Source organism: Urocampus carinirostris, chromosome 5 (genome assembly GCF_059441175.1).
Source record: "Urocampus carinirostris isolate Australia breed hairy pipefish chromosome 5, RoL_Ucar_1.0, whole genome shotgun sequence".
Taxonomy (NCBI): domain Eukaryota; kingdom Metazoa; phylum Chordata; class Actinopteri; order Syngnathiformes; family Syngnathidae; genus Urocampus; species Urocampus carinirostris.
Genome location: NC_142353.1, coordinates 31,273,430 through 31,296,035, shown reverse-complemented (window position 1 = coordinate 31,296,035; position 22,606 = coordinate 31,273,430). Strand labels below are relative to the sequence as shown.

The 22,606-nt window shown below is 38.0% G+C and overlaps 1 protein-coding gene across 3 annotated transcripts; it reads right to left on the bottom strand.

Annotated features, from left to right (window-relative positions):
• Positions 1-690: 690 nt before the first annotated feature.
• On the bottom strand, positions 691-22,557 carry LOC148366036 (dynamin-1-like protein). 3 transcript variants are annotated; one of them, XM_088336447.1, is made up of 18 exons: positions 22,404-22,557; positions 21,929-22,055; positions 20,892-21,033; positions 20,707-20,745; positions 19,504-19,550; positions 19,358-19,429; positions 18,883-18,969; positions 17,657-17,819; positions 17,196-17,316; positions 15,588-15,926; positions 12,124-12,244; positions 11,889-12,044; positions 9,859-9,948; positions 9,687-9,785; positions 8,039-8,155; positions 6,856-6,965; positions 5,313-5,472; positions 691-5,230 (listed from the first exon to the last, which is right to left on the bottom strand). In XM_088336447.1, the coding sequence occupies exons 2-18, from the start codon at positions 22,028-22,030 to the stop codon at positions 5,174-5,176; spliced, it is 2,022 nt and encodes a 673-aa protein (XP_088192573.1). In that variant the 5' UTR covers positions 22,031-22,055; positions 22,404-22,557; the 3' UTR covers positions 691-5,173. The 3 variants fall into 3 exon arrangements, with proteins under 3 accessions (XP_088192573.1, XP_088192574.1, XP_088192575.1); XM_088336448.1 differs by lacking the exon at positions 22,404-22,557 and adding an exon at positions 22,221-22,365; XM_088336449.1 differs by lacking the exon at positions 20,707-20,745.
• Positions 22,558-22,606: the final 49 nt, after the last annotated feature.

Below are 22,606 nucleotides of genomic sequence, written 5' to 3'. Positions count from 1 at the left end.
ACTTAAGGCATGATACAAAAACTATCTACATTGTGTACCGTTGTGGTAGGCGCTACAACAAAAAAAATACACTCAGAGACAGCTTCTTCCGAAGAGCTGTCACCATTCTCAACTCCAGTACTAAAAACAGAACCGGAATTAATCATCATTTTGCACTGCCATATGACACCATATTTGCACCTCTTCAGACACTTTATATGTAGCCAACAGTAGCTCAATACCGGTTTTATTGCTCAAATTGTCTTACTTAATTTTATTCTATTTTTAGTGTACATATTTTCTTCTTCCTATTAATGCATGCACTTGTGGTGGAGCTCCAATTTTGTTATACTCGTATAATGACAATAAAGGCATTGATTCAATTCAATAAGTATACTTTTATTAAACATGTATTATGCTCACATTTCAAATGTAAATCTTCTAAAACAGCATTTTTACAATATCGCAGAGAGTAAGAACCCTAACACCACCTTGTGTTGATCTGTGAACGTCACTAATTGTGGCTATCTAGAATGTTTTTTTAATTCGGCTTAATAAAATTTAATATATCTGCATTGTGTACCAAATCCAGCTGTTAAGAGCTCGCTACAAACATAACTCTTTGACTGTTTATGGAGTCATTAATAAATTAATACAAAATCTCAATATTAGACAATGTGAATAAAATATTTTCAACAAAAGAGATAAAAATGAAAACGGAGAAAGCAGTGTATTTGTGTGCATATACAAATCCAACATCAATAAAATACATGTACACGGTCCTTCACTGAAGTTTAATGGCCTCTAGGAGTAAAACATTTATCACAAATATTGGCAGGCAAGAACTCAGAGGCAGTCGAACGCGTCGTGAATAATTTACACTCAGATAATTTAAAACTCACACTCATTCATAACAACCGCCGCTCGTCGCATTCTCCACGCATGCAAAAAAAAAAAGAGGTGTTTACATCGTGTCCTTGATTTAATAGAGGTTGTTTGCTGGATTTCTGTAGCAACATTTTTTTGGGTGGATGATGTATGAACGAGTATCAGGGCTGCAGCTAATTGAAAACTACAAGGAAAAAGTGGCTGTAAGGGAAAAAAATCTTCATTAAAAAAATGTAAAAGTGTGAAGAAAAGATCATAATAGATATATATTTTGTTAAGAGTAAAACTCGAGAAAAAAAACAACAACACAATTTTACAAAAATCAAGAGGAAATGTTTGAAGATAAGTTTCAATAAGAAAGAAGAAAAAAATGACAATTAGGTCTCACATCTCTGAGATGAGCCAAGAAGATAAAAATTCAATAAAACAAGAAAACTAAATAAAACAAACTTAACAAAACAGAATCAAAATAACATCCTTATGATGCGAATTGTACATTTTTACTGTTGCCAGACTAATTTAATTTTTTTTTTTTGAAGAATCGATCATGTATTTAAAGACACTCAATGTTTTCTAATGCAAGTTAGAAATCACATTTCCTAGAAAATCACAACGACCAATCACTGATGAGCTATTCTAGAAACTGGTTCGTGGTGTTTTCAGGGTGCTACTTGGTGCCTGGAGGCTCTAAGTTGGTGACGCCTGATCTTTATTAATAAACTATATTATAAATCCACATTTTTCACATTAACAACTTGATGATACAAAAATAGTATTTTAATACCATTTGAATGCTTTCTTCTCATATAACGAATTTCCTTTATCTTTATTCGCTTTTTTCTTTTATTCCTTTCTTCATTCTTACTATGATTTTAGTTTTGTAACAACATGTCCCCTTCTTAATGCAGCCCTAATAAATGGCACATTGCAGCATCAGCTATGCAAAAACATCGATAAGAAGACATACAACATTCAAGAAAAAGGGAAATCCTTAACATGACTTTTGTTTGACAAATGGAACAACATTAACATATAGTAGTCAAGGAAACATCGCATCACGCTCATTTCCCATTCCCCCTCAGTTTTCGAGACCAAAAAGCTGATGTGGTAAGTAGGAAAAAAAATTACATGCTGGGGTATTTCTGATTACAATGTTTTGATTCGTGCTTTGTAATCATTGGAGAGTCTCTTTTTCCTCTCAGAAGGAATTGAAACCTTTTTTCCCCTCTTTGTGGATGATGGAAAACTGAATAACCTGGGTTCATTTAATCACGAATAAAAATATCTTGAACTGAAAACAAAGTGGCTTAGTATAATAATATGAGTAACGAATAAGTATTTTAGAGGATAATTTAGGAAAGCACAAGGGATTTTTTAGGCTGTAGTTCACAATATATTTTTGTTTGGTGTTTTTAATTATATGCCCATCCATTGCTTATCCTCAGTAGGGTCCCGGGTGTGCTGGAGTCCAACTCAGCCCTCCTCGGGCAGTGGGCAGGGGACACCCTGAACCAGTTGCCAGCCAGTCGCAGGGCACACAGAGAGAGACAACTCACTCGTTCATTCACACCTAGGGACAATTTGGACCGGCCAATTAACCTGACATGCATGTTTTTAGAATCTGGGAAAAAACAGAGTGCCCGGAGGAAACCCACGCAAGCATGGGGAGAACATGCAAACTCCGCACAAGAAGGTTTGATCCCATGACCTAAGAACTGTGCCGCACACGCGCTTACCACTGCTCTACCGTGCTGCCCTAAAAGACATATAACTGTTACTAATTTTGATTGGTAAAAAAAAAAAAAAGATTGTTAAAGGTTAAGGTGTTTTTTGGGAATTGTTTACACTAATTTTGTTCTTAAAAACGCCACCCATATTTTGAGAGGGTTTTATCAGAAAAATATTAAAAATCTAATGTACATATTTTTTTAGGAAAATGCAAAATTTAGTGAGCTTAAAAAAAAAGTAACTAAATTATTTAGGTTTTTTTTCAACAAAGTCATAGCTTTCTAAAGTATGACCTCATTGATTTGATGTCATAAACAAAAAACACAATTTGGGGGGTTTAAACACACAAAATGACATCTTTTTAAAATTGTTATGCACAACAGACAACATTTTTGGGCAATTTTCCACAATTTTGATTGTTACAAACAAAAGACACGATTTTGCAGAGTTAAAAAAAATGACCGAAGCTTTAAGCTTTTATACACATGAGAGTTTTGGGTACAAACTTGTTTTAGTATTTGGCTATTTCAAAACAGTTTTATGGGGTCTCATATGCGCTATATAGGCTTATATGCGAGTATATACGGTAGTCATTTTGGTTTTGCTGGTCATTATGTTTTTTGAAAAAAGTTGAATTAATACTACTATTTTTGCTATTAACTGAACAATCCTTTCATTTGATGAGTTTGAGAAGTGGAATTTTTGAGAGATTTTGGTCGCAGCTTATCATTAAGGTGGAATGGTCAGTTCTCAAGCCAGCCCAGATCAGAACCACTGATCTACGAGGTACTTAATAAGAACATTAAGAAAACTGTATATGGGTAGAAATCAGTTGTGTTTCTGTCTGGCTTCTAAAAAGCACTAAAAGCATAGCCATCAAAACGTACTTTAACATTCAAAAGGTTATGTGCCTAATGAACAAGAAATAAAAACCCTTGAAAAAAAAGTGACTCATTGCTCATTTTGAAAAAGTACAGATCCCGCCTTGGTGAGAATGTAACAAATGATTATACAAAATGACATTTAGCCTTTAACAAAAATGCAAAATGGCTTTAAGATAAAAAATGAGAACCTTACCAAAGCAACAAGCGATCTCTGACTAACAAACCGTACATCTTCCCCTTATTCAGCTGCCTTATATTATTTGGATCCTGTCACACAAAATAAAAAGGATTTTTACCCTGCCGTACAGTCAAGAACATTGCACCTACTTCCAAACACAAATTCAAATATTACACAATGTATCGTACACGTGCGATGACAAAATGACTGAAAATACAATTTTCCAGTGAAGTGACGCAACACTTTTAGGACTTAGTGGAAAAAAAAACCTGAATATTTTGCCTGATGGCAACAGTGAATTGAAATGTTCAATGTTCATTGGTCCTGGAGAAATCTCACAAACACTCTCATATTACACACAGTCGTACAATGACACGGTGCATATTAAGAGGCCTTACACTTCTGTTTAATTGCTACACTGTTGTGTGTGTGTGTTTTCTAGTGAGTTTGACTCTTTTCACCTTTGAAGATACTGTAGACTCTGGGATACGAAATTAATCTGTTCTGAGGTGGGGATTGCTAGGTTAAAATTGTTGTATGGTGGGGGATAGAAACCCATGGGTACTAGGTAATGGGTTCTGAAACCCTAGTACCACAGAGAAAATCATAAACATAACATAATAGTGCTACCTATGTGTGATATGCACGCAAAGAATAAATAAATGTATGTGTAAAGGAAAAATAAAATTGAGTTCACCTTTGGTGCGACGTTGCTTGAGCTAGTCGAGTGGAGTAGTGGGTGAATGCATTAGGGTGTTGGGGGCAGGAGGTGGCAACGGATTTTAAAATTTGCAAAAATTGTCATGCCGTTAGAATGAACATTTTTTTTTTTATCGTCTCAATATTAGTAATAATTGTCCCGATTGTCGATTGGTTACGGCCATGCAACTTTGTGAGGCTAGTGATTTGTGTGCTTTCCCTCATCATTTTTGATATTAAGCTTCGTTCCCATGGTTACGATGTTTTTGCTTTTCCCTTTAGCATCACCGTAAGCCTTGGGACCCATTGCAAGAAAATACAGTACAGAAATTACATTATTGTATTACAAACACCCAAAATCTTTACAAAGCACACAGGTTTCTGAACAAATTAAGACAAAGGCATTGTGGGGAGGCAGTCGACCAATAACGGACATGCATCTTAGAAACGTGCAAACTTGAATTTTGAACGTTGGACATGCAAAATAATTTGTTGTTGATGTATAATGGGGGAAAAAAATCGAAAGAGGGGTCCAAAATCATAATGTGAAACCATCATACGGTAAGACGCAGTAACCCAGGGTCTAATGTACTCAAAAGGTAGAAAAAAAGAGCGGAACTTTATCATGGGTTAATCAGAGGCAACTGAAATTTTGGCAAATGTGTACTGATCCCCATTTAAGAAAATAACATGGGTTGATTCTGAGGAAAACTCTTATTCCAATTGTTTAACCACCCCTTAAAAGTGAGATTTGAACAGGAGTGCATAGCCGCATACCCACAGTATTGTTCTTGTTGAAAAAGTGTGTTTTCTTTAGCTACCACAGATGTGTCTCTCTGATCTCGGAGATGATGTTATTGGCCTTCTTAAGTGCCTGAGAGGAATGAAAATAGAGTTCAATAGATTTAGTTTGGTCAAAGGGAGGAGGGGTGGGGGGTGAAATATTCATGACTCACCTGCAGCATTTGGGCGACCTCCGTCCTCTGCTGCGCCGTGTCCTGAGACTCAATGAGCAAGTCCTGGAGCAGCGTCTGCTTGTACAGCTGACCTACCAGTTCGCTCTGGAGGTGCTCCTTGACAAAATTCACCAGGAAGTGCATGACGGTTTTTGGTACGCTGTGCACACACAGAGAAATTGAAGGCAATTTGCATGGCACCGTGGAAAGGATGAAGCCTAGGGCTGCAACTAACGACTATTATATTAGTTGACTGACTGTGGAAACGATAATAATCAGATAATTATTTTCCTGAATTTAGCATGAAGTTGATTTCATTACATGGAAAATGTTAAAAGACACAACAAAATGGATACTATAAAAAATACATCTTTTACTGAACGTACTGCGGAACTAAATAAAAATGCATCACCAACTACAGGATTCATACATCTTTTTCATGACCAAATTGAAGCAGTTTTAAGGACTTTTAAATCCAATTTTTCAATTTCTCCACTTAAAGAATAAATCTAGTGTGAACGATGTATTTTGCAGAGCCACAAATGTATCCGAGATTTACATGTGAGATTTTTAATTTTCGGTGTGAATTCATCAAGACATGTGATATTTGAGTAAATCGCAAATTTGTTTTGGAGACATATCTCTCTACATATGGCTGTTGGGTAAAAACTACATAAATATTTAGCATACGTTCCTCCCATTACAAAATATAACTAGGAAACGCTACCTTTGTTTTTTGCATGGCCCATATTAAATGTTCATAATTCCTTATACTAATACCCATCTCATATTGGCCTGTTTAGGTGTAACATGCACCTGTCCCGTAGGGGGCGATGACACTTCAAAAGACAACCCCATACATACAAACAGCTGCAGTTGTCTGTCTTCTCCATTCGATTGTTAGTTGGCTGGACCAGCCAATTAACCTGACATGTGTGTTTATGTAATGTGGGAGGAAACCCATGCAAGCACGGGGAGAACATGCAAACTCCACATAGGAAGGTTCGATCACAGGACCTAAGAACTGTGCCGCACACGCTCTAACCACGGCGCTGCTGTGCTGCCCTTCATAGAGCATATTATTTTAATAAATGTTTATTTGTTAGTACAAAACAATACAGGTTACTTATACAAGCCTTAAACATACTTATGTAAACCTTAAACATACAAAATATAGCACTGAAGCAACTTACGAACGGATTCAATTTACGAACGATCGTCTAGAATCTCATTCGTAAGTAAGGCAGCATCTTTAGTTTTTTTATTTGTCGTATACAGGCTAAAATGCTCCAAACAGTTTTTGTATGCATTTATGCCGCAATTTCTGTATGTTCAAGTTACCGCTCCCGACGTTATTGGCTCTAGCGCATGCGCGACAGTCAGCAGAGATTATATTTATGTAGAGATGACTCTCTATTGGAAAAACTTGTTTGGTGACAATTATCGGCAATAGAATTCCATGTTGACTATTTCTATTATAGATTTTTGGAATAAATGTCGACTAATAATTGCAGTCCTAATGAATCCGGACGGATGGTCTGACCTGTCCTGGATGGTCTTGCGGACAATGAGGAAGTAAGACTTGATGAGGCGTTGGATGACCTCGCAGTCCCTTTGCTCCTTGGAACTTAGCTTGCGTGACATGGGTGCTGCCTTCAACAGGAAACACAGTCAATGTCAGGAATCAACAACCTTTTTGAAGCTGGGAGCTACTTTTTGTACTGATTAGCGCAAAGGGCTACCTACAGTTTAATATGAATTTCGAAAAACATTCATCATGTTGTTGCTATCTTATTTAATTTGGACGCATAAATTGACGACTTAAATCGTGGGTGAAAACAATTTAAATATCGTGAATTCGTAGTAATATTGAATAAAGTTCCATTTTGCTCCTGTAATGTATCAGTTAAATAATGTAAGCAAAAATGTCGACACATTTCTCCTCCAGAAGGCCATTATAAATATTTCCAGATATCGCTGTGATGTCTTGTATACCACATTGGTGACATTTTGACTCATGGTCACGTAGTTAATTGCATACGTATAGGAATCAAAAGTGTGAAAATGTAAAAACAGAATAAAACAAATACTGTAAATACAAAAATAAAACTATGTGCATATAAAAATCTTTACAACACATTTTGATTAAAAAAACTCATTTATAAAAATTTATAAAATATAAAAAAACAACTTCTAAAAATAACCTAATATGTAATCACAAATTACTCCTTTTTGTGAATATCAACTTAACAGGGTTTAAAAAATATTAGCAAATTAAAAAAAAACAAATTAAGTACCAATCTATAAATGAAAAACAAATAAATGTAAAAAGTAAAAAAAATGTTAGAAGACGAAGGAAAAGAGAAAAAAAAGGATCAATCTATAAATATAATATATCCATCCACAAAAAACATGCTGAGCACTCACTTTTATTTAGTTCCTATTCACAGAAGTAAGGACCTGAAGCTTACAATAATATCTGTTATTTTATTTGAATTCGATTTATTTTTTTTTCCGTTTATTTGGATTATTTCACTTAGCACCCCCCCACCACCTCCAAACCCCCAACTTCTCCCCCAAAAGCCTAGATTTAGATGGCAAAAGACAACCACCAGAAATTGCATCAGTATTATGACCTTGTGGGTTCCATGCTTACAATTTCTAATTTAATTTAGGAGAGGATATAAAACCAAAGATAAAAAAGTAAAACCATTGCAATCACTCACTGTGTCGAGAAGGTTAATTGGCTGGCCTTTCCCGGGGCTGCCAAATCCTAAAGCCGGTGCTTTCTCCTCTGAGACTTTGTCATTTTTCCAGCGCTTGGACCCTTCCAGTGTGTCTCCCTGATGGACACAGCAAGTCAGGCAGAACTACCACATTTTCCGCATTATAAGGTGCAACCCCCAGAAATAGCCTCTTGTGATATTTTTATAGCATATATGGCACGTCAGACTATAGGGCGTATGGAATTAAAACTACTGTAAAGATTTGGGTTGTGCAAAGAATAAAAAAGTGCCTTTTAAAGAACTTAATACAATTGCATACATTTACATAACTTTGGATACAACAAGAATCTAACCCGGCGGCCTGAAATGCAGCAGATCCTATCCACTAGACCAGTGTGCTGCGGCTCAGAAATTTTCATACTATGCCTTGGGCAATTTTCCAATTTGTGTGCCTGTGCGGTCTAGCAAGAGCTATCTTTTATTTGGATTAACTTTTACCAGAGATGCAACAGCACCGACTGGTGGTGTTCTGCGGGATATTTTTAATTAGAGAAATGTATTTTGGCTCAAAAAAGGTTGAAAAACACTGCACTAGACTACTGGGGATACAGACACAACCGAAAAGACATTACAAGGTTCGTACATATTTTATGTGGCCAAATGTAAACCCTTTTTAAGGGCTTTCAAAGCAAATTTTCCAACACCTCCAGTACCACCAAAATAATAAATCCGGTGTTAATCATGTATAGTGCAAAGCCAGAAATATATCTCCAATTTACATGTATGATTTTTAATCTTGCGTGTGCATTTATCAGGACATGATTTTAAGATTTTGAGTAAACAGCGAATATACACATATTTTTTTAGACAAATCTCTTCTCATATAGGTATTGGGTAAAAACAACAGCAATATGTAGATGACAATTTCAGTTGCAGGAAGTTATTTCCATTACAATTTAGCACTGGAAAAGCTACCTTAATTTTGTAGAATACACCGACTCTTGGATGAAACCTGTAGGAGGCAATGGCGCGTCATAGGACAATGCTGTGCAAACTAATCTCGAGAGAAGAAATGGAAGAGCAAAATAAAGCCAAAAGAGAGAAGTGTCTGCAAGCACCACACCCAAAATTAAAGCCCTTTTCAAGGATTTAAAGTACCCATACAAACCCTGACTTTGTGATTCATCTCACTATTTTTATTCAGGGTGCCAAACTGTTGATGTTATTTTTTGCGGGGGCCGCAAGAATATTGTCAGACATTAAACCAGTCTGTGGCATTGTCTGTATCCCTTCTGGTCTAGTGGTCAGGATCCCGCGCCTTGTCCGTGATTCGGGTTCAACTCCTAATGCAATCAATGATACATGATTACGGACAACCATCAATGTCCCTCACGATGAGCTGGTTGGGATTTGGTGCTAGAACCATTGCTATCCGGTTCCATCCCATTGCCACCATTGTTATGTTGTTGTTGTCAGAGATAACGACTGGTCAATAACTACAAAAGCGTTTTCCAATTTTGGCTTGCACATAAGGCGCACCATAAGGTGCATGTTCAAATTTCTGGCCAGTTCTGGGTTTTTGGGTGTGCCTTATTGTCCGGAAAGTATTGTACTTCTCCAATATTCAAGCATACATTTAATTACCTACCTGCTGACTGTTGACGGATGCAGACACCTGCGCCGCATCCGAGAAATCCGGATGCTTTGTGTTGATGTAGGCCAGCTCGATTGCTACTAAATTATGCACCTGGAAAAAGAGCACAAGTGAAAGGCATTCAAGAGATTTTGATTAATTTTTAATAGAGCTTAAGGATGATTACCATTTCGTTTGCGATTGGCAGACGCTTCCTCAGTAATCCAGTTACTACTTCCACAATGGAATCATGAAGTTTGGGGAACCTCAGAAGCTCCTGGCAAACACAGTAAATAAATAAAATTACTTCACAACAAACCCTTCTCACTTAGCACATCAAATAATATGTTCCCAGTTGTATACCCCAGAGCAGGAGCGGGAATAGAGCAACCTTTTTTACTCCGGATTGCCAAACCAAAATTGTAAAAAATATAGCGTACATCCGAAGGTTACGGTGTCCTTACCTTATGATGTTTTCACATTACAATTTGAAACGACTGCTCCAGGTGCAACTTACCGTATTTTCCGCTCTATAAGGCGCACCAGGTTATAGGGCGCACCCCCAAAAAATAGTTTTTGGTCCTATATTTTCCATAAATAAGGCACACCGGATTATAAGGCGCTACAATGGGAACGTGGACAAAACAGTCAGATAGTTCAGTCAAACTTTTTACCCCCTTAACATTCCCAAAGCTTGCAAAGAAGCAAATACGTGTCTCAGACATGTACGGAAACAGTGTCTGTACGATGTCACCAATCACTCAAATGCATCGTTCCAAATATCATTCGGACGGTTAAAGCCTTGGGATTCAAAAAAATGCCAAATATTTCTTAGTTTCCTTTTTTTTTTGCTGGCAACTGTGTGGACAGCAAAGTAATAATTTTATTGTGCAGGGAAACGGGGTTCTTTACTGTGCAAATGACAATAAACACTTTGAATTGAATTTAGTTTAAAAATAGACTCATCACAGAAACATCAAGATCGTTCTAAAACAAGATACCGGGAAAATATAAAGCCGCATAGCTCACCTAAGTTCTCTTGCAGCCATCACGTTCAATAATGATACATAACCATGGTCTTCTTACAACCGTGAGTGTAGTAAATCCAGGAGAGTAAAATATTTACAAATACAGAATAGTAAAAAATGTTTTTTCTATGCCGTCGTGCAACTCAACGTGTGATTCACATTCATCTTTTTCGGCCAACTGCAGGCTTTGTTTCGCCCCTTTAGCCTATGTGAGCCTGTAAATGATAAAAAGGATCCGCCCCCTTTACCTCCGAATAACTTTAGCCAATAGTGACTGATTCAAATGATGATTGACACATTGGTTAGGAAATGAAACGCCGGTATTTAAATCCCAGCATACACCGCGGACTACTACGCCTTCGGGGCAAAATCTAGTCGGCGGCTGCTTGCCTTAATTGCAAGACTTTGCGACTTAATATTGATCCATATATAAGGCGCATGGTCAGCTTTTGAAAAAAATAAAGGCTTTTAGGTGCGCCTTATAGTGCGGAAAATACGGTATAATTGTTTTTTCCTTCTTAATTATCTATTTTTTTGTCTGGTGCGACTTATAATCGGTTTATAGTCCGAAAATTAAGAGACAAATATTCCCTCAATTAGGTGTTGTTTAAAAAATACAGTATTATGTAGCTTACATTTTCAGATGCAGGAAGTTCTACCTACCTTAATTTTTCGCATTGCCCATAATAAATGTTCAGATTTGATACTTATTCCTTGCACTGATACACATTTCATAGTGCCCTGTTTAGGTGTAGAATGCACGTGTCCTCATGGGTCTGACCCGTAGGGGGCGATGACACTTCAAAGGACAATGCCATACAAACTAATGCCATCTGCTGTTAGTCACAAGAGAAGAAGAAATCTGATGGCAAAGTTAAGCCACCAGAGAGCAATGTCGGCGTCATTCTTAAGCAGACTTGTGAAGCAACAATTTCAAGCATTTACGGGCACTTCACCCAAGAGTCAAGCACTTTTCAATTCTTGAAAACACAAGATTAAAAATGAAGCATTTTCAAGGATTAAGCACCTGTACAAACCCTGATAATAATATAGTAACGACAGCAATAAAAGTCCCAAGGTCAAAAATATATATCAAATTGGTATTCCTTTGTGCCAATAGGTTACAAAAATGCCTCTCAGCTTTAAAAAAGGTTGTAGGAATCTGCCAGAGACTAAAAGATTATATCACCTGCGTGCTAAAAGAGGAGCAGTGCTGGATGATCCTCTGCATTTCTTCGTGGACCAGTTCCACACAGCGCAGACTGGGCTCCTCCAGACGCTTGATTTGACGCTTAACCAGTAACTCAAATGAGACCTCTGGGACAAAGAGTGCCGGACGTGGACCCTGGAGTGAAAACACACGCACATATTTCATTATTTAACCCTTTATTACTTTGACACTACAATAGCTAGAGGCAATTTACAGTTGCATTGCGGATGGCAGTGAGGATATCCAGTTCTGTCAGGCCTCCAAGTGGGTCAATAGACTGCAGAGTGCGACCGAAGGTTTCATGGAAGATGTAACAGATGCGAGCTCCGCCACACCTGCAGAGGAGACATTTACGTTATGTAACAATCTTCATTGGAAAAATGTAAATGAATCTTTAACCCTATGTTTTGCAACCATATTCTCATAATGTATACATATACACCCAGGTGAAATATGTATTTTTATTTTTTATTAATTCATTATTATGTTATTAATTCATGTTTTAGTTTTATGTTGCTGATCTTAAATTATTTTTGTTCCTATTTAACTCTTAAACAAGTTTAATATTATAGAAAATATGAGAAATAAAGTAATCTTTAAAAAGAAAATTGTAACATATTGTTAATATTATAAAGTTATAAAAATACCCGATAGTTTAAGATTCTTTTTTTTAATTTTGTCTAGGAAAAATGACTGGAATTTAGTTTTATCATTATTTCATTATCAGAATGTTGTTAGTTTTCTTATTTCTATGTTGCTCATTTTAAAGGATTTTTGTTCCATTTGTCCAAGACCAGAGAGATGGTGGTGGACTTCAGGAGAACCAGAGCACACCCGGTTCCTGTAACCATCAAGGGAGAATGTGTAGAATTTGTCCAGACCTACAAATACCTGGGTGTGCAGCTGGACAACAAACTGGACTGGACTGCCAACACAGAAGCTCTATGTAGGAAAGGGCAAAGCCGACTTTACTTCCTCAGAAGGCTGGCCTCCTTCAACATCTGCAAAAAGCTCCTGAAAATATTCTATGAGACAGTAGTGGCAAGCGCCCTCTTCTATGCGGCAGCGTGTTGGGGAGGCAGCGTCAAGAAGAAGGATGCCTCTCGTCTCAATAAACTGGCTAGGAAAGCGAGCTCTGTTGTGGGCAAAGAGCTGGACAGCCTAACAACAGTAGCTGAGAGACGAGCACTGAAAAAGCTGAGGTCAATCATGGACAATCCATCGCATCCACTACACAGCATTATCTCCAGACAGAAGAGCAGTTTCAGCGACAGACTGCTGTCACTGTCTTGTACTACGGACAGACTGAAGAGATCTTTTCTTCCTCATGCCATGAGGCTCTTTAACTCCACCCGGCAGAGTAAAGGCCCACATTAAACCACACCACCTACATTGGATATTACCGAATCTTACTGCAATATGTATTCTGTGTAGCACTATTTAGTTACTCTATATAACACGCTACAGTGGGCATTTGCACGTCACACTGGGTATTTGTATATTGCATTCTTTTGGCTTTATTATTGTACTGTTCTCAGCTCAGGGATGCTGCTGGAAATGTGAATTTCCCTTCGGGGATGAATAAAGTATCTATCTATCTACACTAAAAATAAGTTTAACATTATAATAAAATACAAAAAAATACAGTAATCCTTAAAAAGACAAGTGTATCATACTTAGCTTTTTATAAAATTCCCATCATTTTGGATTTTTGGAGATGTTCCAGAAAAAGGACATAAAAATATATCGTAATTAGATTTTATTAAGTGCATGGTATTATTTTTCTTGTAAAGTAAGATAAAATAGAGACAATAAAAATAAGAAGAGCAAAATATGACTAAATTATCTGTGATTTGGAACAAAACACATCCCCCTGAAAAAAGGAAGACGGGAAAAAAACAAGTAATGCTCAATGTATCTCTGGATGTGTTTGCTTTTTGTGTTTTACAATCATAATTTGCAGAATCATTTGGCAGTTTTAATGACACAAACAAAACCTCCTTATCTTTTCCTGAGTGCAAGGAATAAAACTGATTTCTAGGAGAGGCGGTCCAATTCCCCAAACATTGTATGCGACGGGATTCAATCCCAGGTCGTAATGGTGAGAGCATCGACACTTTACCACAAAACCTCGAATGGTCCAAGTGACATGATAAAAGAAATAGAGCTCCTTTACTCACTATTTTTACTCATGGTGCCAGAAACACCGATTTGCATTCAGATAGGTAAAACTGTCTCTCCACGTCCTCATCTGTACGTTATCAATTTTGAGACAGACAGAAACAGGAAGACTTTCACCAAATTACTATACAAACTCTTTTATGTATGTACTGTATACATATAAGTCTGGGGCAGCACGGCAGCGCAGTGGTTAGCGCGTGTGCCTCACAGTTCTAAGGCCATGAGATTGAACCTTCCTGTGTGGAGTTTGCATGCTCTCCCCGTGCTTGTGTGCGTTTCCTCTGGGCACTCCAGTTTCCTCCCACATTCCAAAAACATGCATGTCAGGGTAATTGGACGGTCAAAATTGTCCCTAGGTGTGCATGAGCGAGTGAGTTGTCCTTCTCCGTGTGCCCTGCGACTGGCTGGTAACCAGTTCAGGGTGTCCCCTGCCCACTGCCCGAAGATAGCTGGGATGGGCTCCAGCACCCCTGCGACCCTACTGAGGATAAGCGGTGCAGATAATGAATGAATGAATGAATGAATATAAGACTGATACACAGGTGAAGTGGAAACTAGAATGGACTATGCAAATCAGAATTTCTGGCACTGTGCGTAAAAATTGTGTGATGATAAGCTCTAATGCCTTTTCGTAAATCATTTGTACCACTAGTGGCAACGTGTCGGAATCCGTTTGCAAACAACGTTGTGCCACTTTAATAAGCGACATTTAGCAACTGATTAATCAATGAACTAATCTTATTATTAGTTTTCCTCGCCTCATCCCTGATCAATCAGGGCTCCGCTTCCATACAAACACGTGCGACTGTGCACAGTACATAAAGCGACAATAGTTAAACCCGCCAAGCAGGGAGCCAACGGGTACCAATTTTGTCTTAGGTATGACACGGCCAAAGCACGAACCAGCAACCTCCCACTCTCGGGACGGGCGCCCTACCACAGGGACACTGTGCCAATAATGTATAAAAAACAGGTGTACAAAAATAAACACATTAGCTCTTATTGTAGTCTCAATTTGTGATAGTCTGATGGGCCTTGTGTATGAAAAATAGACGACAAAAGACTATATTTTGGTGGTGCAATGTGATCGCAGAACACAGCGTTTTTTTTCCAAAGATTCATATTTCCATGTTTTTGTTTTTTTGACTAACCAGGATTGTTACGGATCAGGTTTTAATGGCACTACCCAATAAAGGCGGGGCAAAGTTTGCAAGCAGTACGCTAGGCCACACACCCACGTTTTAGCCTCGTGTGAGCAGATCGCAACCCTGACAAAGCTCCCCAGAAAAGGGCGCCATTTTCTTGAGGTTAACGCATGTCACTATGATTAACATACAAAAAAACAAAAAAGCACAGAAAATGCACTTTTAAAATATAATATCGCATCGAAATTGCAAATACTGATTAGGTTTTCTCCAAAATCGGTCCATTATAAACATTAAGGAGTTAAATGCTAACGGCAGGGATTAATGAAAGCATCGAAACCATCACACTCACAGCTCCGAAGTTTGAATGTATCGCCCCGTTCCCTCGATGGTGTTGCAGTAATCACTGGCAAACTTTGTAACAATTTGCAGCAAGGTGGCGCTGTGGTCCTCCACGGGCTGGCCATAGCTATTGAGGCGTGTCTGATACTGAGAGCTGAGCACCGTTACTCTGGTCTTCAGGTCCGGCAGGCAGTCTCGGATGTGGTGCATTAGAAGCCTGCTTAGCGTTTTGGCAAGGTAACGTGAGCCGGCCCGCGAGGCCAACGAGGGATAATGGCGCTGCAAGAAGGTTTGCTCATCTTTGGTGCTGTCCTCCAGGCTTTTCTGTGTGTTGATGTCATGCTGGCTCCTGGGAGTGGCAAATCACGAGTTTATGGGCTAATGTGAGAAAACGAGGAATATTACAGTAGACTCCAGGGATAGAGTGTACCTGCCATATGACGCTTTCACTTTACTCTGTAAGATTTTTTTTGCCCGACATTAACAACAAGTTAGTTCCAGTGCCCCCAAACTAACAAACTTCAACTTTGCGGTGTTTGTCAGTATGACAGGCAATTTATAAACCTTAATGTGTTCACATTTTTAAGACTTTCAAAAACTGGATTTAAAACATCTTAATGTCGATTGAGGCTGTATTTTTACAATAATTAATTAAATGCCTTTTAAGACTTGCTATGGTTCAACATCAAATAAATGCTAGTCTAAAATTGGTTTTCGTCACGGAACCATGAAAATCACAATATGCTTTTGGCTAAAATACCTCCCACAAAGGAGTTCACATTCTTCATTCGGTTCATTATCTTGTGAGCTACATACATATTTTTTGTTCTGTATTTGCTATGGGTCCCGAGGATTGCATTGATGAAAGTAAGCGCACAAATGCCTACCCTTTCTAAATTGCATGTCAGTAACCAATTAGCAATCAGGATTATCATATAAAAACGGGTTATTAGAGCAATGAAATAATCTAAGTGCATAACAATCCTTGCAAATATAAATTAGATCAAATCTGTTACATTTTTAATCAGCTGTCGCCGTCCCCCCACCTTTTGCATCCACCCGCTACTCCTCTCAACCAGCTGAAGTCATTTTACACCAAGAGTATATAAAATTTGTATTTTTGTTTGAATGCATATTTTTTTATATTATTATTCAACAAAACACTAACCCCTCGCAGTTTACTTTTCACGGTTTGGCTACTTCACAGATTTGCATTGAACATTGTTCGGCATTCCAATTGCAGTCTCCCCGCTTATACAGTACTTCAATTTGTTGTTCTTTGGTTTCAGTTTGGAATAGTGTTTTTTGTATTACAATAATATCAAAAAAAGGTTTCCTCCAAGGATTTTTCCTATCACAGGTTATTTTTGTAACGTAACCCTGCAATAAACCATGGATTGCTATACGTATAGATAAGCAGATGAGCAGTTCTTGCCATACATTTTTGTTATTGTAATGCTTTTATCTGGAGTACAGTAAGGTCAGAAGGCAGTTACTTAGTATTACCATAGGTTTCCATCTCCTACTATACACAAATTTCACTTTGCTATCCCCAGCTCAGAACAGATTAATGTTAAATCCCGGGGGACTACAGTACATATTGATCAATAATTCAAACCTGTTAACTACGCCAATGATTCCAAGCCTGACTGGAATGACTCGACCAAGAAGAACCTCCAAAGCATCTGTACCCGCATCCATTAAATCCAGCTTGCTAACCACAAGCAGAGTTCGTCGACCTAATGGAAATAAGAAATGAAGCAAGTCAGGAGTGTAAAAATATGGCCCGGACGAACATTTGTGATCCAGTATTGAATTTTTGTTGCAGCTAATTTATCTGAAAAGGTTTTACATGGCCAAAATGTAAAGAAAGTGAAGTAAATGTGAACAATTGTTAGTTTTTGGGCATGGGTTTGCCACCTCCACAGCTTAAGGACCACAGCAGAGACCGTTGAGCTAATGAAAACTTGGTCTCACTGCCTAAAGTAACTTGAGCCCTATTTCAGATTATTTCATAACACACACACAAAAATCTATAGGTGAAAACGTGAGTGGCTGCCATGTGTCATAATATCTCACCATCCGGATCTACCTCACGAGCCAATTTCAAAGCATCCGAGGTGGCCAAGTCAGAGTTGGCAGCAGACACGGAGAGGATGAGGGAGTTGGGATTGGAGATGAAGGATAAGATCATCTCCTGCACTTGGGACTCGATGTCCTCAGGCTGATCTCCAACAGGAACCTGCAGCCATGGTGAGGGAAGAATCAGGGTCCGCACACCTTTTTCATGGCCAAATTTAAGTACTTTTTAGGGACTTTCAAAGTCAGTTTTTCAGTTTCTCCAGTACCGTTAAAAGAATAAACCTGATGTGAATCATGTATTTTGCAGAGCCACAATTTTATTCTTGTGTATGCATTTATCAAGACATATTATTCTTAGATCTTGAGTAAATAGCGAATATATTTGTGGATCTAAAAAATCTGGGTGTAAATATTTTTAAGACAAATCTCTTCCCGTACAAGTGTTGGGTAAAATGTTTAATGTGTAGCTCACATTGTCAGCTGCAGGAAGTTCTATTTTCTCATCTCATCTCATTAGCTGCACCGCTTATCCTGAGTAGGGTCGCGGGGGTGCTGGAGCCCATCCCAGCAATCATCGGGCAGTGGGCAGGGGACACCCTGAACTGGTTGCCAGCCAATCGCGGGGCTCGCTCATTCACAACTAGGAGAACATACAAACTCCGCAAAGGAAGTCCGGTAGCTGGATTTGAACCCACACAGGAGGTTCCCAAGACCTGAGAACTGTGCTGCACACGCGCTAACCACTGCGCCGCCGTGCTGCCAAAGTTCTATTTTACATTACAATTTACCACTAGTAAAAGCTACCTTAAGTTTTTGCTTGGCCTATAATAAATGTCCATAGATCATACATAATCCTTGCATTAAAAAACGTTTCCTTGTGCCCTCTATAGGTGTCGCGTGCACCTGTCTTCTTGGGTGTGACCCATAGGGGGTGATGATGCTAAATAAGAAATGCCATGCAAACTAATGCCATCTGCTGTGAATCCCGAGGGAGGAAGAAATGCAATGGCAAAGTGAAGCCACCAGAGAGCAACATCGGTGTCGTTTTTCAAGCAGATTGTTGAGAATCATAACAATTTCAACCACTTCACCCTAAATTCAAGCACTCCCCAATACTTGAAAACGCAACATTAAAACTGAAGCTTTTTCAAAGATTTCAAGCACCTGTACGAACGTTCAAGACAGTGGGATATGGATGCAAACGTATGAAATCGTTATTTTACCTTGGTGATGCCAGGTAAATCGACGAGGGTTAGATTGAGCACTTTGGGGGAGAAAATCTTCAAATGTATCGGCTCAGGAGTTATTCCCTGGTGGAAATGGAAAAAGAATACAAAGTTAGGGATGCACAGAAATGAAAACGTGAAACACTTGGCCGAAAGACCAAAAAAGCAACACCGAAACAAATTACTGATAAGTCTATAGTTAAGTTGACAGTCAAAATAAGGAGAATAGACATCAATTAATTTTGAACTTGCAAAGGAAAACAGGAGAAGACTGCACGATGCCACAGTTGTATTTCTTTCTTTCTTTCAACCAAAACTGAAAACGCGCTTTTTCTCATTTTTGGCACAAAATTCGCCACATCCATTTTAAAAGCAATTGATGAGATATTTGAAGCAAATAAAGGCAATAAACAACTTAAAGCTTGATACAGTGATAATCGACAAAATGCACATTTATGACATTCGTCCTTACTTTGTTGTTGCCTGAAGACCGTTCCGTTTCCTCTTCAATTTCCCGCCGGATTTCTCCAAAATCCGTGAAAATCTTTTTCAAAAATAAACAATAAAGTGTTAAAAAAACACACACAAAGAAGAGCAGCCGTTATATTGTTGGTATACCTGATTCTTGCAGTGCAAGAAGGTTCCCCATTCTTCTGCTTTGACACCTTATCAAAGAAATATTATTGAGCCATTAGGAATTGGGCAACAACAACAAAAATATGCATTATACAAACGTCTGCTAACAACTGGTTAACTATTTTAATTTAACGGATTATGTTCTCATTTAAACTGATCCTTCAATGTTCAGAAAGTTGAAGCTCATCTGGTTCTCAAATTGATAAGTTTTTTGTACACAAAAGCTTCCAAAAGGTCAGTAAAAAACTAGCGTACATCTGTAAATTGACATTGAATGTTTTTTAGATGCAGTTCTTGTATTTAATTTCAATGATTGAGCAAAAGTAGTCCAATGTACTAACGCAACTCAGTATATTTAAACCATCAAATATTTCAGTAGTTTCATTCAGATAGAGAAAGCCCATAATTATTTGAAATACATTATTTTTAAATAGTGTGATTGATTGAAATGGATCAATTTGTTGCACTGCGGCCCACAAATGACATTGAGCATTGAGTAAGCCCAAGCGCAAAAGTTCTGAAAATAGCTAACCACTGATGGGTCATTGTAATTTTCTGGCATATTTGATTTCTAACTGGCATGACAAATCATTGACATGATCAGTGTAAATACATGATCAGTCCTTCCTAAATTCTTTTTACAACGAGCCTATAACTTATATATGTAAATCACTTGTACTTTTATATATATTAAAATTTCTATTTTTATATATTTGTTTTTTATATAATTTAGTAGGTTGCTTATTTTTAGATGTATATAGTTATAATTTCATGTGTATTAATGTATTTTCACACTTTTTTACCTGAGTCAAGACCACGTATCTCCTTAATCACAAGTGATGGGTCATTCTTGTTTTCCAAGAAATTGGATTTTGAATTTGAATTTAATTTAAAATGAAACTATAATTTCGGTATATCAGTATAAATCAAACGGTGCCCTTATACAAGGTAGATGTTTTTTGTGAGTTTGACAAAGGTTACTACAACCCTACTTTTAATAATTACAACCTGGTAATAAAATGATAATAACATAGTAAATGCATGTTACTTTAAATGGTATTATTTTAGAAAAGCCCTTCATGCTAATCAGTAATGAAAAAAGAAGCTCTTAGTTTCAAAAGGTTGATGACCCCTGCCAAATAGAGATAGAAACAAGTAAGAGAAGAGTAAGGAATTTGAAGAAACCTGCATAGCTGTTTTGTGTTGTTTGTTTAACCCCGTTTCCTGGAAAGTGTGATGAGAAATTAGGAAAAGGAGCGTGTGTTAGTACGAAAAGATTAATGCTTAGAAAAGACTTGATAAGAACTATGAAAAGGTGAAACAATACAAATATAGAACAAGATCTATGATTTGAGTGATACAATATAGACCATTTTCAGTCTTCAGCCGCTCCTCCAAGGGCGCAACGTTGACAAGCTGCAGCACAAGCGGTCGTCTAGTGACGATCCCTGAGCCCCGGGGCAGGAAATCACGTCCGACCAGGCTTTCCAACACAGAGCTCTTTCCACTACTCTAGAGAGGACGAATCAACATACCGTAGTGACACTTGTACCTGCACCACCCTTTGAGTCATTACAGTAAAGCATTTGCGTCACGCAGTCACAAACGTAGAGAACATGCATACAAAAAAATGCCAGAACATTTTCATTTATGCATGAAAATTTGATTATTGAAAATACTTCAATTTCAATACTTCACCCAAAAATGTCTAAGGGAATATATCAGTCAATTCAAAATCTCCTGTGCTTTATAATGACTATACAAGTCGGCTTTAAAATACTGTATTTTTTTTACTTTATTCATTTGCCATCGGTCCAGGGTTTTCAGTGATGCTACAGGGAGAAGCATGATAACTATGGAAACAAAGCTTGCAAAGGCTACCTAAGTTGCATGGCCGTAACAAATCGACAATTGGGACTATTATTAAAAATAAGGATATGATCGTCAAGTACACATTGCAATCCCCCACCCAAAACGGAATACGGTCGTACCCCGCGGGTCAACTACGTATGATTATTAGAACATGAACCTCATATTGCAGATATTGTGACTTAATTCTCAGCTGAAGCAATCGGATGGTAAGTTTGCATGTTGGCATATGGGATGTTAATTCGAACAATTGGTTAGGTAATGCAATATTAATGTGGACTAGAATATATCGTTTAGGAACCCATACGCTCTGAACGAAAAGTGTAGAATTGTGGCCTCCTATGAATTGCACTAAGGCGTGCATGGACACAAAGTACTATACAAACTCAATTCAAATCTAAATGTTTGTTTGCAAATAAATGGTGAGTAGCAAATAAACTAAATTACAGTAAATCCCTAGGCCATTTCAACTGCTACCATGAAAAATTTGTAGTATTTCTAAATTGAATTATTTCCCAAAACGATTGAAGCATCTCACCTGAGAGCCAACCACGACGATTTGAGGCAAATGAATGATCTCTGCACCCACAGTGAGGAAAACCTCTTGCAAGCGATTGATGGTAGGAATCAAAGTCTCCATTCTGCGTGAACTTAGTCAAGTAAAGCTGGAAATGGAAAGCAAAACATGCACAAGTGTGTATATTGATAATAATTTCACGCAACTGCGAGGAGTGGTGCTGATGAGAGAGCTCGGCAGCCCTGCAGGGCAAACCCAGACATTTAACGCATGAAATTATACGGAATCAATCAATTGCACTTTGCATACTTACAACGGCACTACGTCAATAGAACATATTGTACAAACGATGAACAGTAAAATAATCGTTCCGACGGGGTTGTTATACACATCATCATATGTAAGCTAGCTACAACGCGAGCAGGAAGTGACAGGCTATGCTAACCTTAACATTGCGGTTAGCAAGGTTAGCACCACGGGCTAATTTTATACATACCGGCTTACGACGTCAATATTGCGTCTTGTCCGACGTGTCCCTGTGTCATACTTCGTACATAAACGGGAAAAGAGTTAAATAATTCGTTTTTTGTTCCAAAGCGTCATCCAAAGTCGGCTTTCAAGCGGTGATTCTATACAACGTCCATGGGCGTTTCCAGGAGCCCGCGCCGTCAATCTTATTGGTCGTTAAATATAAATGTG